We start from the raw sequence: 15,447 nt of genomic DNA, 5'->3' as shown, positions 1-15,447 counted from the left end.
TCCTTTTATTGGATTGTATACCAAATACAGTCAACACACGGTCACTCGAAAAATAGTGCTGTGAAACCCTCTAAAGCTCTATTGTGAACTGCTGAATTGAAAGCGCGCAGATTTCCCTATATTGTCATTTATTTGAATGTAAGTATAAAATGCATTTTGAGCAGCTAAAAGCTGTTGGGTCATAAACACTAAACTCTACCGGGCACATACAAACACCCCTTCTCTCTAAGTACAATGAACACTTTCTGAGTTGTAAGGCGCGCACGCGCACACACACATTTTGGAAGAGAAATCAACAACTTAAGGCATTATGGCATGGGCTGTGGATAGTGGCTGTGGCTGTTGGCTGTGGCTTTTAAAGGCATCTGCCCACTCCTTCGGACAGCTAGGAAATATCTCTTAAGGTATTTGGCTTGCTGCCATCCATATCAAAGCAGCGACAATTGCACGAGGAGACGGGACATTCCGAATTTTGTCTGCAAAAAAAAGGAAAGAAAATTAAACAAATTTCTTGGGATTTCCTTAGGTAAATGGAGGACCCACTTGAACCACTGCATTATGTGCTCGGTGTGTCCGCCGTGTCGACAGGTCTGACACCAGGAGAACCACTTGGAAAATGGCTTCGTCTGCCAGCCCTGCACCTCGGGCGTTGTGCTGGGCGTCTCGCCATTGCTCATATTTATCATGGTGCCCATGTGCATCAGACAGAGCGAGCAGCGTGGCAATGGCTTGCGGCAGCTTGGGCACGAGGATAAGCGATTTGTGCTGGTTGTGGTGCTGCGTGGCCGCGGCTCATCCAGCAGCGCATTCGACACGGGCTTGCCGCAGAAATTGCACGACAGGTAGACGGTGCGCGAGCTGCGCGCTGACGAGCGTATGCCCTCGATTTTGATGTCCAACTCCGCGCGCTTCTCCCACAGGCCCCAGCTGTTGAGGTAGTCCAAGTAGCTGGCAATCCAGTACTGAATGCGCTTGTCCGTGAAGTGCTCCTGCCGGAAGTAGTTGATAGCCACCAGGGCCACAGTCTGCACATCGAAACTGACATCCATATACGACTGAAGGATGCTGATGCCATCCAGGGACTCGCCGGTGAGCAGCAGACCATTGAGATCGCCACAATCGATGGCCGCTTGTATCTGCTGCTTGACATAGTCCGTCAGCTTCGTCTCCGAGAGATACTTGCAGGCAAATGCCATGCGATCGGCCAGGGATACGCCCTCCTCCTTTAGCACAGCCTCAAAGTTGTCCTTCTCCATGGTGAGGAAAGAGAAAATTGCTCTCAAATGTGGATCCTGTATCTGCATATTCGCGCTGGAGCGTTGATTACGCGACGTCGAGCTGCAGCGGTCCGCATTGAAGCTGGACAAAGCGATCACCGTGATGCGGTACATGCTGGGATCGCGCATCTTGTCCGCCGCCGCGGAGAGTATGCCGCAGGCGTGCATAATCTTCAGATGAAAGACGCAGATCATGGCCGCTCGGCTGTACTCCTTGTTGTCATACAACTGATCGATGAAGCGCTCCAGCTCGTACTCGAACGCCCAGCCACACAGCTGCAGGGCATGGTCACGCTGTTCGCTTTTGTAGCAGACAAGCTTATTGGAATTGTTGATGCCGTCGGGCCACTGCAGCAGCTGAGATTCAATGCGTGAGCTGGCCATCAAGGCCTCCGATGTGTGCCCCAAATTTATGCCCAAAGCGGACTTTACGCCCGACAACTGCTCGTCGCAGTAGACATTGTTGAGTGTGGACCAAACATTCCGCAAATAAGGCGTCAGATGCAGCTCGGCAAACCGCTTGTTGTCCGGCTTGATGCCGTAGTCCTCGAGGGCACGCTGCCGCGTCTCATCCACCAGATCCAGCTCGAAGAGTTCCGGCACCAAAAAGTCCACATTCAGCGCGGAATGCGGACTGTAATCGAGGTTGGAGCTGCTGGCACTGTTCAGGCTGCAGCTGCTCGTCGGCTGCTGGGTGGGCGTGGCCGCTGTCGTGGATGTGGGCGAAGCGGGCGCGTACAGCGGACGCTGCATGAGCAGCGGCAGCTTCCGGCGATTGCTGTGCGCCGTGTGGAGCGTGGCGGGCAGTCGGAAATCCAAAATATTCACCGCATCCGCCAGCAGCAGGGCGCGCTCAAAGTCACGCGAGTGCCAGGAGAGGCAATTGACGGACGCAAACTTGCCGCTGTGATGATACTTGGCCGGAAACGGACTAATCTGTCGCTTCACATGATAAATCTCCCGCGAGTTCTCGTTCTCCACGGTGCGTATGTCGTAGAGCGTGATGTAGGGCGAGTCGCGCTGCAGCGAGGAGAGCAGACTGTTGCGCGTGGGGCACCAGGCGATCTGTAGATGATTCCGCGAGGATTGTATCTGCCGCAGTGGCTGCTTAATGGAGCGCACATCCCACAGCATGATGATGGAGTCCACATAGCTGCACAGATCATTGCCATTGGGCGCCACCGACAGACCCTGGACAGTCTTTGTTTGTATGCTCTGGCAGGTGGCATTGTTCTCTAGAGTAAAACAGATGGAGGATTAGTGTGTGCACTAGTCTAGGGTGCTCCGTGTGCCACTCACGTCTCAGATCGAACAGCTTGATCATCTTCTGGCTCATGCCTGCTATCAGCATGCGATGATTGCGATCCCAGCAGAGCGAATTCGCGGACTCTGCCTGGCCAAAAAAGTTTGCCGTCTCCTTGGGCACACCCCGCTCCGTGTCCCAAATGGTTATGCAGGAGTCGGAGCGATGACGATCGTGTCCTATGGCCAGTATGTTGGCATCCAACTCATTCCAGGCCAGGCACGTGCACATGCGCTGCTGTCGCGGCGCTGCAAAAGACATTCAAGAATTAGCTGGGGCTCCACAGCGAGTGTTGGTCTACCCACTGTACTCCCAGCTGCTGTCGTAGGTGTCCCGAAAGTTGCATATGCCAATTTTGCCATCCGCCAGGCCCACGGCAATGATGGGCTGATGGCTGTGGTAGGAGGCGGCCACACATCGCGCATACTGATAGCGCGACTCGTTGGCCAGATAATTAACCGAGATATAGGGCAAGCGACCTGCAAGGAGAGAGGGTTTTAATGTGTGTCTCAACCAATATGCTAGACACTCACTTTTCTGCGGGGCATCGTCCTTGCTGCGCACCTCGTACAAATTTATTTCCTGGCCCCACGAGACGAATTTGTCGGGAAAGTTGGGAAACCAACTGAGGCCGTGTATGTTGCCACTCATCATGAGCAGTTTTCCATTCGCTTAGCTGTGTTTTTAACCAGATTTTCACAGATCTTTGGCCTAATTGCGTCGCGTTATCAGTTGCAAAAACAAAAACGTGCGATAAACACACTCACTCACACACTCAAGAGAAATTGTACTCACACGCATACACTGCCGGTCAATCAGCTGTTTGTGCCGCTACCATATTTCCGCATTGTGCAACACTAACTTGTAACTGCGTAAGCAATTTTTTGTTTTCAATTTCGTGACGAATTGTTATAATTTAAAACGTGTCTTTCTTTTACCTTATTGTAATGTTACCGAAAACACCCAAGCCTGCATTTTGGAGATTCATCAAGGGTAGCGCCAAGACTCTCTTTGTGGTGGAAGCGGTTTGTTTTGCGGCCAGCTACGGCGTCTATTACCGCATGAACACGAATCGAGGCATGTCCAGTGGCCGTCCTTTATATAAGTTTCGGAATAATAAGTATTTCACCATTTACAGAATTCCGTCAGCATATACACGAGAACTATCCCTTTGTGCTTGATTACTACTACAAAATCGGCGAGATCCTCGGCGAAAATCAGGCCCGTCAGTCGGACGCCCATTACTGGAGCGCCTTGAAGAAGAGCGAGTAAACCATGTTTGGCAATCCGTATTTAAAGTCCCTGTTCTGGCTTGTATCCTTCGGTGGCATTGGTTATGGCCTGATGCGGCTGACCGAGCCAAATGCCGATAAAATTGATCGTATTAAGGCCTCTGCCCGCGGTAATATTAACCAAACGGACGATGAGAAAAGGAAGGCGTTGTTCATGAAGCGTCTGCAGGAGGCGGCCGCCACCAGTACACCACTGTACAGGACACCAACAGGGGACAAAAAAGATTAGTTAATAGCTTTTTTTCATTTAAATATATGTAAATTGTTAAACAAAAATATAAATGTCGAGCATTTAATTCGTTCGTGCTTTGTGTACACACTGGTGGGCAGTGCTGGAAAGCGCTGCTCTAGCGACACAGTGGCAATCTCCCGCCTGGCAAGACACTTTTGCCGCATTTGTGTTTAAATTAGTTAAATACTCGAATTACAGTGCTCGCAGAACGTAGCTAACAGCCCCAACATGCTCCCAGAACATGTGCCATTGGCATCCATTGCAAATATGCCGTCAGTTATACAGTTTGGCGCCAACAAGGACTTCCAAACGCTTACCCATCAACAGGAGCTGGATAAATCATTTCTGGGCTATCAGAAGCGTAACTGGGTGCAGTCCAACAGCAAGATAGACACAGAGCGCGAGCGGGAGTTACTCAAGTCGCTGCTGGCCACCACCATAGAGACGGATCAGTCCGGCAGTGGCTTGGACAACCTCATACCCGATGGCATCAGCTACCGCGACTTGGGCACGCTTACCGACGAGGATCTGCGGCTGTTTGGCTTCACCTCGGCAACGCATCGCGAGGAAATGCTCAAAACTTTTGCCAAAATGCCCAACCAGGATCCCAGCTATGATTACCTGTGCAACACGGACATGGCCAAGCAATACAACTCGCAAATTCTGGGCAAAACCACAAATCATGCCATGTCGCTGCGCGCCTCCCTTGCTGCCACCAATTACAAGATGCAAGTGATGCCTGTGGAGGATTTTGTGGTGGGCGATAAGCGCTATGCAAGTCGTTTTGCGCTGGAGACATTGGAACAAATGTCCAAGGACCTGAAGAAGATTGAAAAAACAGTCGATGAGCTGCAGAAAATTGATGAAGCGCAGGCCAAGGCAGGCAGCAAGAAGGTGGGAAAATCTGACTTATATTTCGACATTTTCTATATGTATTATTTTTTGTTGCTTGCAGAAAAAGTTAAATTTGGTTACTTGCGCTTACTACGCAGCCATGGCTGTGGGTTTGTCCTGTGCCTGGTTTTGGTGGTGGTCCAAGCATAATGGAACCGCACGACTGGACAGGATCTCGGTGGCAACTTGAGCCAAAGCAAAAGCATTCTCTCGATGCCATTCCCTTTGGTAAAGCAACGGGAAACCTGAACATCATTTAAAAGGTGTATTAATTCGGACAAATTGCAGCCATAACCTTAGCTTATAGCGTCTACATTTATAATCTCTGCATTCCACTTGGAAATATTATTCCAATCAAATACTCTCATAAATTTCGTAAGTTTTTAGAATTAAGAAGCAAAGTATGAACATTAATTATATACAATTGTGAATGGAAAACTCCCTATATTTAATTATTTTAAAGTAACTTCCTCGGCCAGCAGCAGAAATCCCAATCTAACGTAGGCATCGGCATGCTCGGGATACTCCCAGAGGCTTGTGTGCTCTATCAGCTCGCTTCTCCTCGTGCAGTGCGCAATGTTCTCTGCAAATATAATAGAAACATAAGCTTATAAACTCCCAGCGGCATCCACTACTTTCTACCCACCTGCCACCTGTGTTTTGACCAGCGCCTCCTGTTCGTACCGCTCCGCCAGTTCCACTGTAAACGCCACAAACTGCGCCAGCCGCCAGGAGCGATAGAATATTGTGTCTGCCGCCGCTCCAGGCAGTTTTGTGAGCCCACGCAGCTGCCTCAGTGTTTCGCGTGTGTTGTTGGCAATGTCGCCAAAGATTGAAGCAATAATGGCCAACTTTTTGCAGGGCAACAAAAGATCATCTGGATAGGCAGAGCCGCTGCCGTCATCACCCTCGCTTTTCTCCAGGCACTTGGTCTTCTTGGCCTCAATGGCATAGCAGATGGAAGTGCCGCGCTGCTGGGCTAGCTGCCATTTGGCATAGTTATCCTGGAGTTGTTTTACCAACGTTTCCAGACGCGTTTTGCATGTGGCCAAAGTTGCATCGTGACTTGTGGGAGATTGCTGGCAAGGGCTGTCCAGATCTATAATTAAACCATGTTAAAATAGACACACACTAACTGATTAACTCAACTTACATCGCACTGGAGTTAAAGTTGTACTTTTTATATCTGTTTCGCATTGTTTTTGCGGCGTTTTGTTTGTTTTGGTCATTTTTTTTACACAATTGAGATGGCAAACAATAATTTATCGAAAACATATACCATCGGTCTCTCGGAAATATACCGAAATATTCCGCAAAGAGATGGTCAAACCCGTATGTCGATACACAAATCCATTGCAATCTTTGGAATAAATTTGCTGTCTAGCACTGTAAAAAGCTAACTTAGCAAGCTTCCCAACACTTTGACACCACAAAAGTGCCGGTAATTCTCCGTCAAAGCCATTTTGCTTCGAAATTTTGTTCAGAACGTAAGAAAAACCAAAAATCTAGGAAAATGTCGACCTGGACGCCACTTGAATCCAACCCAGATGTAAGTAGAACAGTTGTTATTAGTTGCGGCTGCTTTTATAACACATGCAACAGCGATATGTGCTGATTGGCCGGCATTGCAAAAAGTGCTCCTTTGAAAATTGGCAATTATAAGACGCCATTGATATTGATACCCATTCTCCCAGGTGCTGACCAAGTACATACACAAGCTAGGCGTGTCGCCGGCCTGGTCTGTGACTGACGTCATGGGGCTGGACGAAGACATGCTCGCGTTTATACCCCGTCCAGTGAAGGCGTTCATCTTGCTCTTCCCATGCAGTGAGGTTGTAAGTGTCACCCCTCTGCACAAACAAATACCGTTTCTGGCGTTTACTTAGTCACCATTTTTGCAGTATGAGAAACATCGTGCTGAGGAGCATGAGCGCATCAAGGATGTGAAGGAGCAGCATCCCGAGGATCTGTTCTATATGCGCCAGTTCACTCACAATGCCTGCGGCACTGTAGCCCTCATCCATAGCGTGGCCAATAATAAGGAGTAAATTTCCTTTACTCACATCGAACTCTTAACTGATGTGTTTCTTCTTGCAGGGTGGATGTAACTGGTGGAGTGCTCAAGAAGTTCCTCGAGAAAACTGCCGCTCTGTCGCCAGAGGAGCGTGGCAATGCTTTGGAGCACGACACCGAGTTCACAGCCGATCATCAGGCTTTGGCCCAGGAGGGTCAGACCAATGCCGAGGAGCATGAGAGTGTCATCCATCATTTCATTGCATTGGTGAACAAAGAGGGCACGCTGTACGAGCTCGATGGACGCAAATCGTTTCCCATTAAGCATGGCAAGACCACGGAGGAGACCTTCGTGAACGATGCGGCCAAGGTGTGCAAAGAGTTTATGGCACGTGATCCCACCGAAGTGCGTTTCACCGTTTTGGCCTTGACTGCTGCGCAGGATTAGGCGACGGCTGGAAAGAAAGAAGAATGCGATGATCTCTGATCTGTCAGTTATAACTACATACATACATATACCACATACAATATTATAATCCAAATTATTTATTGAGCTTGCAGCCAAAAAAAAGCATTTCAAATTTGTAATTAAAGAGTAAAAACACTCAAAGCTTGAAGCTAATGCACAAACGAAATCTGTAAATATTTGTAGACTTTTTTGTTTGTTTAAATTTCCCCCCAAACAACAGCTGATAACGCTGTGACCTCTTCCAGTGCGCATGCCTTGACAATTGGACATGCTCCACGTCGTCGCTTGACAGTTCCAATCCACCCTCTCGCCCTCTCTTTGCAATTAAACCAGGTTTTTCTTTTAGCCCAGCTGTCGAAACGGTCCCCGAACAAAAGGAAAGAAAAGCAGATTTTGGCCCAAAAACCATCAACTTTAAGGCCCAAGCATACCCTCTGAGAGTGCCGCCATCGAGCATATGCCCTGGAACAGTCGCTGTTGGAAGGGTAAGGGCAGAACGAGGCGGGGCAAGGTTGTGTTGGCATGTTGCTGCTCAAGGAACTGATGCGTCTGGCCACGCAGCATCGCACCTTCTACTGCTACGTGCTGCTCAGCATTTGGATCTTTCTACTCATAGCGGGTAAGTCCATTCTGCGCACTGAAAGCTAATCCCTCAAAGCTAATCCAAGGTTTTCCTTCTTGGCAGGCATGTATCGCTATATGGGAAATGTGGAGAGCAGCTCTGGTGCTGGCGCTGGCTTTGGCCCCAGCTCGGGCACAATCAGTTCCTTGGGTGACAACTCCGCCTCGTCGTATGCTCAGCGCTTTGCCAAGTATCGGGAGCGTTGTGCACCGCTGGCACAGTTGCAGCGTCTGGATGATGGCGGCATCTTGGAGGGTTGGAAGCTGCAGGGCGTGCTGCTGGTCATACGTCACGGGGATCGTGGACCCATGTCGCATGTGCGCACCACTGGCATCAATTGTGGCGTTGCTGGGGGCACTGATAACCTGGTCAACAGGTGGGTTATCCCAGTTGGGTAATCCTATGCTCTATCATATCTCTTTTCTCTCCCCAGATATCGCAGTTTTCTGCACAATTCGAGCAGCTCGGCTTCGGGCTCGAATCACATGTACTGGAACAAGGTGGGACCCTTTCATGGCTTTCCGCTGCTGCCAGCCACCGAGCGTGGCTGTCCATTGGGGCAGCTTACCTACAAGTAAGTGCTGGCATACACAAAGAGAACGCATTACAGTCTTCTCTTTGCAGGGGCATCTCTCAATTGCTGCATGTGGGCGACATCATGCATCAGGTGTACGCACATCCATTGGGGCTGCTGCTTAAGCCGCCACTCAGTCGCGGTGGCACGGAGACTACACCGCACACGCTGCTCAATTCGGATGAGGTGGTGGTCTACACCACACGCTATCGTCGCACCTTTCAGTCCGCTTTGGCCATGCTGTTCACGCTACTGCCGGCGGACAAGTGGCTGGGCCTCAACGTGCGCGAATCCCACAGCATGGCCTTCTGCTTTGGGGAGTGCACCTGTGCCCAGTCGGCGCTGCTGCGCAAACGACTGCAGGCCATGGGCGATGTGCAGCTGTTGAGGCAATCGGATGTGCTGGAGGCAATGCAATGGATTGGCGGCACCTTGTTGCAGCATACACCGAACGGCATCACCAATCCCTTCGAAGTTGTCGACGCTATGCTGACGGTGCTGTGCCACGAGGCGGCACTGCCTTGTCGGCGCAAGAAACGCAGTCCGACGGCCAGGCCAGCGCGAAAGAATCCCAACCAGGAGCTGGTGGATGTCATCAACATTGATCAGGATGAGACGGCGACCAATCTGCAGCCAGAGGCAAACAATGGCATCGTGGAACCAGAGTCGAATGAGGCGGACAATGGCAATCCCTCATCGCCACAGGGGGAAGCGGATCATCAAGAGGGTTGCGTGGAGGCGACCCATGTGGACACCCTGATGTCCTTTGCCGATGATCTGTCCAAGCGTTCCGCGGATCATCCCTACTACAAGCTGTCCGGCCTGCTGCGATCCTATGGCATGATACGGCACATCGTCAGCTACATGCTCAAGATGATATCCGGAGATCGTACCAAGTTTGTCCTTTACTCCGGCCACGACTGCACCATGCAGTATCTGACAGCGGCGCTGGGTATCGCCAATAGCCAGGGCCAGACCATTGCGTACGCCTCGCGGCTGGCCTTCGAGGTGTACCGCAGCGAGGCGCACACAGACTACTACTTTCGGGTCGTCTACAATGGTCGGGATGTCACGCAGCAGATTGACTTTTGTGAGGGTGGCAAGAGTCTGCGTGTCACCCGCGACTCGAGGGGCAACAAGGCGGATCTGTGTCCCATCGAGAACATTATTCGATTTCTGCACGAGGATTACTTTGCGCCGCTGAATGCCACCAACTTTAAGGAAGCCTGTGGCACCACCAATCCACCAAAGGCAAATGAGTTCTAGGCCCAACGATTGAGGAGTCTCCCACGCACTTTTGAAACTGTGATACGTAGTTAAGATGCCCCGAAATAAGCAGCAGAAAGTCCCATTCCAGACCATTCCAGTCACATAATTTACATATGTAAAACGACCGCAGCCCCCTGCGATGTTATCTATCTAATCTTAGTCGAATTTTTAGTTATTGGAAGATAATTATTGTTGATCCTGAAAGTCGAAATCGATACATATCAAAAATCGTGAATTTGAAGCTCTCTCTTAGCTAAAACCAATGCATATCAGCGTTTGAGCGTTTTTCCTAGACCTAAGTCCAAATCGTAAGCATATCAAGCGAAAGTTTTAAATTAATTATACAATAAAAAGGGGAAGGAGGAGAAGGCCTTTCAGTTTTTAGTATGTATTTAAATAAATGTTCCCGAATTTTAAAGAATATTAATGAAATTGTTTGCTTTCTACCACTGCAGTTAGATGCAGATAGATGAGATTTAGATGAATGGAATGTGGTTTCTTCCGAAACAGTCTTATATGAAGATTTGAACATTGAGTGAAAAATCATCAGCTAATAGAGCAGACAATTATTTGTACCATTTTAAAGGAAATACATGTACATTATGACGCCTGGCTCCGACTACGCTCGCCCTTTTATAAGAAATTGATCAACATTTAATGCGTTCTTTGGAAGAGTGGATGTTTCTGGCAGTACTGCCATTTTAGCATATTTTCATATTTGGCTGGTTTTGCTAGTTTTTTTTCAATAGTTCCAGCTTGATTTAGCTTTAAATGTCAATTCAATTGCTTCTTAATTGGGTTTATTTCTCAACGAAGTTGCCACAATCAGATCATAATCCATTAATTTGAGATATTAGAGACTTTTGGCACTGGGAATAAAATACTGTAGCCGCGATTGCAGTGTATTTTTTATAGAAATATGTTTTTTTTTTTGAATGTTTTTTAATATTATAAATTTTCTAATCCATAAGCCGCGAGTGCAATATTTGTATGTATTTAGATATTTATGGTGACGTATAGCTAAATCCCTATCTCGTTGCCAGCCGAATGTCAAATGAATAGGGTGGCCAAAAATGCATGTGCAGTTTTTTGCGCTGCAACGCTGCTCTTTCTCTCTTTCTGGCTCTTTTTCTCACTAACACAGCAAGCGCATCAGAAAAAGGCAAGACAAGTCGAGAATGATAAAGAAAAACGAGAGCAAAGACCCCGCCAAAGGCAAAGGCACACAAAAAAAAAAAAAATCATCAGGGGAGTGGAGCCACAGATAATACACGTACTGTGCTGTGGAGAGGGCGGTTTGAAAGGGGAGCAGCCGCGCAAGTATAGCGCACACACACATGCACATGCCTTGTACAGATACACGCACACAGTGAGTACACACAAAGTAAGAGAATGGTTGGGTGTATGAGAGGGGGGAAATATCGCGCAATGAGCGTGTACCGTACTGAGAGGAGAGCCCCCCACAAAGTCCGACGACAACGAACAGCGTAATGTAAAATCGTTGCTCTACAGAAAACTGAGAGCCTGATGACATTCAGTACATTTTGTTACTTTTGTGCACGCAGCCGGCGGACCCCAGAGTGTTCCGAGTTGGCCGCCAGCTGGAGGAGCTGTAGCCGTACACCAGGAGGAGAACCTACGGCTCCACTGGTGGAAATGAATGCCCGCAGCTGCCAGTGGAGAGGGATTACATGTAATTAAAATGAGCACTGGCAGTGCCGCTTCCTGTCAGGTCCCTAACCATAATCCTGTTCCCCATCTCCGAGAGAATCCTACTTCCATCTCCATCCAGGTTGGAAGAGCTGTAAAAGCCACGTCCACACCGTTTTTGTCGTAACGGGTCCCCTAGGGGCCATCCGCACTCGCATGGTGCATGGTTGTGTTACATTGGGAAAAGGAGCCCAGATTTCGTAGCGACGCGATGCACTTTTTTGCAAAAAAATACAGCAAAATGCAAAAATGTACTCGCTTGCGACTGTGTTTGTGTGAGAGCGAGCGAGAATGGGGCGGAGCAGGTGCGCGCCTTGTTTCGCGTGGAGGAGATTTGCAGTCAAAGACCTTTCCCATACACAAATCTCGATACAAGTTAATACATGTCCAAGTGAGTGTCAGGGTTGTGTGAGTGTGTGAGAGACGAGCAAACGTCATTGCTCTCCATTTGCTGTACGCCGTTGTGTCTGCCTTCGTCTGTTGGGGTGTTTTGGTGTGTGGGGGCTGCTGGGAGCTGATGCTGCTGCAGCGCATCGACTGAGATGCACTTGCATTGCCTCTTTTGCTCTTTGGTTGGCTTCGACTTTTTTCGAATCGCTCTCTTGCTCCCTCTCTCACTCAGCTGCAGTTACACAAGCAAGCAGCGTAGCGGTGTATGTTTGCGAGCGTATGCGAGTGTGAGGGAGAATGCACTTGCACAGTGGGCTCGGGTCGGTTAACAGTTGAGTGAAAACTATTTGCGAAGTTTTACAAATGGATTTTGAATCTTTGTTCATTTTAACGTGTTGTATTTTATGAAGGATCTAAAGTTTGGAGCACCGAAAACGTATATTTTCCGATTTAGATATATTTTAGAGATTTATTTTGCGAATTTACATCTGTAACATAAAACACACTACCTAAATAGATTTTAAAGGTTGTCTATAATACAAATTTATTTTTATTGTTGTACCAATTATTTTTCTAAACTGTACCTTTATTTTGAACACCTTCCCAATGATTTCATTACACTGTACCGAGCAAAAGTTCAATTGCATTGGTCTTTTGCTGTTTCTTTCGTACCGTTTTGTGCCTGGCTCTCTTGCTCTCATTGAAAAAACGTTCAGAGCAGGAGAAATACACAGAAAGAGAGACAGCAGACAGACTCACATACACACACAGCTACATAGAACTGGGGCAATCGGCTACTGCATTTGGAGGGGAAGTAGAAAAGCGTAACCGATGTGGAGGTGACGTGACATGACTGCTCCCTCTCGCAGTCAGTCTCTATCACTCTTTCTCGCTCTCGCCCTGACCGTGTGTGTGCATTTTTATTGTTACACAAGTCGTCGTCGGATCCGGGTATCCGCTTCTGCATCGGTGCTGCGTCTCTGTTACAAAATATTGACGAAGAAAAATCATACAACGTTTTTTTCAAACTTTTTTTTCAACCATTTTTCATTGGTACGCGTGCAACGGAGGTTGAGGCAGAAGTACCCCCAAAACAGGGTCCGCCAGGAGGACTGCCAACATTTTTAGGGAGGGGCATCTTCTATGAACCGATAGACACACATTCGTGTGGTTTTCATTTTGGGGAAAACTGAGGCCAGGATTTTTCCTAGCCATAGCAAACGACGTCGGGGCAATAGATGCAACCAGTTGGAGTTGCATGTGCCCCCAATAGGTGCATTGGTTGCATTGGATTGGTCTGGCGCTGCTGCTGCTGCTTCGTTCATGGCTCGCTCATGGATCGTTGGTCTATGCCGTCTGCGCTCTGTCTAACAGAAAATTCAAAGAGTTTTTCCAAGCAGACGACGACGCGTCGGACTCTAGGCTCGACTAGGCCTCGGTCTGGGGCTACGCTTCGGCAGATGCAGGGAAACAGCGGGTCGCGGGTGTCGGTGCATCGTGCATCGGGAGATGCACTTTTCAAACAGTTTTCCATCAGCTGACGCTCTCTGCCGGCACTGGGCTGGAGGGGGCGGCAATAGGAGCCGCCGGCTCGAGACTCACACTCACACTCGCGTCCATAGACCAAAGAGAGCCATAGAGCCATAGAGAGGGAGCGAGAGAGATAGGGCCAGCTCTGGAGAGGGAGATAGAGATAACAGCAGCTACGTGCATTTTACATGTAGAAGAAGAAATTGCACTCTGTACGTAGACGCGATGACTATGTCGTAATTGCAACATAGTGGAGGGCAGCCTCATTCTCGTCTATAAGTTCTCAGTGCATTTTTTAGTTGACTTGGCAACCAGGTAGGAAGCAGAAGCTGAAAGAGTATCTATAGAGTATCATTACTAAGTAGTACATTATCTAGGTATAGAGTGCTTAGTGGGAACAGGTAGATGACAATGCTACATATACCCCCTACTGATTGGGCGAAAAAGGGAATGCTTTATACTCAAAATAAAGAGCCATATCTCAAGGATTTCGAAATGAATTAATTGAAAATATTTCAAAAAAACGTTATGATCAATATTGCATTTCCAATAAATATTTAATTAATTTTCAAGCGACCTTTTTAATCTAAGAGGAATTTCGAAGGCAGTTTGGTCTGTTGATCCCATTTGGTTTGGAATAAGAGCAATGTGGCAGTCAATTATTCCAAATATTTATTATACTTCTGAAATAGTCGCACATACAGAGTGATCTTCTTAACTGTAACCTTCAGGTAAGAGAACTCCAATCAATCGCTTGAACTGATCCACCCTATACCAAAGAGCGTCTACTCCCGACTTTGCTCTCTGCGTCCGATCCTCAAACGCAAGATACTGAGATACAGAACAACGCGAAGAGGCATAACAAAGAGGATTGGGATGACGGAGTGCGAGTGCAATGCACTGACCGAGTACATTGGCCCCAGACTGTCAGACACACCGATACGAAACACACACTCGCACACACATTCTATCTCTCGCAGCAAGCACACCCACACACACAGTGAACAAGTTGTGCGACCTTCTGGCTGTCTGTCCTCTATGTATAGCCATCTCTTTCGCTTCGTTGCGCCTTTTGCCGTTACGTCTTACGTCATCCATCGGCTGGTCTCTGTTCGCCTGTTCACTTAACATCGCATGACGCAAACTCCACCAAGAACGTACATTTCTCAACCGCGCCACGAAACGCCACACAACACACCAGCCAGAAGGCGCATTCAACAGATTGTTGCCAGGCAAGGCGGTGTGGCACACACACACACCATCCACTGTACCGTCCCCACAGTGTGTATCCGCGCAGTGTTGACGTTTGCCGATGGGGAGCTCTTTAACAGCGGTGGGCATAGAAAATCATTAGAAGCAACCCAAGAGCTACCAAGTTTTCATAGAAATGGCAAAAATCTGGCCGCAACTTTGCCAGGAAATGGGGAACCGCCGCCAGAAGCTGGAAATGGCGATGGAGATGCAGCTGGAGCTTGGGAACTAGAGGTGGAGATGGTGCTAGAGCCGCTAGTAGAGGTGGAGATGATGATGGCTGAGGCTTGAAAAGGGGTCTGAGTAAGGCTTGGAGTGTGCTCTTGACTGCAGTCGGGGGTCTGGAGTGTCGCTGTACAGCTGTGTACTTTAACTGGCGTTCAGGTTTCAGCACACTAACATCGAATGGTTGGCGTTGGCTGTAAAATTAACATAACAAAATGATAGATGGGGGGGCATTTTCCATTTCGAATTATAATTTCCAACGTTTTTTATAGCAAAACGGCGGGGCATTACTTTTACCCGAGTTGAACATTTCTTAGAGCCTGTTCGTTTATGTTTAAAACACACAAACGAAGCAATGGCCCCCAGGTTGTGTCCCTCCTCGAAGATAGGCGACAG

The 15,447-nt window shown here is 48.3% G+C and overlaps 7 protein-coding genes across 8 annotated transcripts; 5 read left to right on the top strand and 2 right to left on the bottom strand.

The window, feature by feature from the left end:
* Positions 1-111: 111 nt before the first annotated feature.
* LOC117900935 (GATOR complex protein MIOS) lies at positions 112-3,357 on the bottom strand. The gene is made up of 5 exons (XM_034811501.1): positions 3,114-3,357; positions 2,886-3,059; positions 2,577-2,828; positions 544-2,512; positions 112-476 (listed from the first exon to the last, which is right to left on the bottom strand). Exons 1-5 carry the CDS (start codon positions 3,232-3,234, stop codon positions 386-388), a joined length of 2,607 nt encoding a protein of 868 aa, XP_034667392.1. The 5' UTR covers positions 3,235-3,357; the 3' UTR covers positions 112-385.
* A 102-nt stretch (positions 3,358-3,459) lies between these two features.
* Positions 3,460-3,962, top strand: LOC117900936 (protein CEBPZOS). The gene is made up of 2 exons (XM_034811502.1): positions 3,460-3,657; positions 3,719-3,962. The coding sequence occupies exons 1-2, from the start codon at positions 3,528-3,530 to the stop codon at positions 3,850-3,852; spliced, it is 264 nt and encodes an 87-aa protein (XP_034667393.1). The 5' UTR covers positions 3,460-3,527; the 3' UTR covers positions 3,853-3,962.
* LOC117900937 lies at positions 3,818-4,155 on the top strand. The gene has a single exon (XM_034811503.1). It carries the CDS (start codon positions 3,856-3,858, stop codon positions 4,099-4,101), a length of 246 nt encoding a protein of 81 aa, XP_034667394.1. The 5' UTR covers positions 3,818-3,855; the 3' UTR covers positions 4,102-4,155.
* Positions 4,156-4,247: 92 nt separating this feature from the next.
* Positions 4,248-5,436, top strand: LOC117900050. Of its 2 annotated transcripts, none has more exons than XM_034810247.1 (2): positions 4,248-4,998; positions 5,063-5,436. In XM_034810247.1, the coding sequence occupies exons 1-2, from the start codon at positions 4,333-4,335 to the stop codon at positions 5,186-5,188; spliced, it is 792 nt and encodes a 263-aa protein (XP_034666138.1). In that variant the 5' UTR covers positions 4,248-4,332; the 3' UTR covers positions 5,189-5,436. The 2 variants fall into 2 exon arrangements, with proteins under 2 accessions (XP_034666138.1, XP_034666137.1); XM_034810246.1 differs by having other exon boundaries at positions 4,249-4,998; positions 5,060-5,436.
* On the bottom strand, positions 5,369-6,289 carry LOC117900053. The gene is made up of 3 exons (XM_034810249.1): positions 6,152-6,289; positions 5,645-6,097; positions 5,369-5,581 (listed from the first exon to the last, which is right to left on the bottom strand). Exons 1-3 carry the CDS (start codon positions 6,225-6,227, stop codon positions 5,451-5,453), a joined length of 660 nt encoding a protein of 219 aa, XP_034666140.1. The 5' UTR covers positions 6,228-6,289; the 3' UTR covers positions 5,369-5,450.
* Positions 6,290-6,388: 99 nt separating this feature from the next.
* On the top strand, positions 6,389-7,513 carry LOC117900052 (ubiquitin carboxyl-terminal hydrolase). The gene is made up of 4 exons (XM_034810248.1): positions 6,389-6,547; positions 6,693-6,833; positions 6,900-7,042; positions 7,096-7,513. The coding sequence occupies exons 1-4, from the start codon at positions 6,512-6,514 to the stop codon at positions 7,457-7,459; spliced, it is 684 nt and encodes a 227-aa protein (XP_034666139.1). The 5' UTR covers positions 6,389-6,511; the 3' UTR covers positions 7,460-7,513.
* Positions 7,514-7,695: 182 nt separating this feature from the next.
* On the top strand, positions 7,696-10,346 carry LOC117900048 (2-phosphoxylose phosphatase 1). The gene is made up of 4 exons (XM_034810241.1): positions 7,696-8,099; positions 8,166-8,478; positions 8,536-8,676; positions 8,727-10,346. The coding sequence occupies exons 1-4, from the start codon at positions 8,003-8,005 to the stop codon at positions 9,940-9,942; spliced, it is 1,767 nt and encodes a 588-aa protein (XP_034666132.1). The 5' UTR covers positions 7,696-8,002; the 3' UTR covers positions 9,943-10,346.
* Positions 10,347-15,447: the final 5,101 nt, after the last annotated feature.

The sequence above is a fragment of the Drosophila subobscura genome, chromosome U, assembly GCF_008121235.1.
Source record: "Drosophila subobscura isolate 14011-0131.10 chromosome U, UCBerk_Dsub_1.0, whole genome shotgun sequence".
Classification (NCBI taxonomy): Eukaryota; Metazoa; Arthropoda; class Insecta; order Diptera; family Drosophilidae; genus Drosophila; species Drosophila subobscura.
Note: the sequence above shows the minus strand (reverse complement) of the source record. Positions and strands in the feature narration are given on the sequence as shown.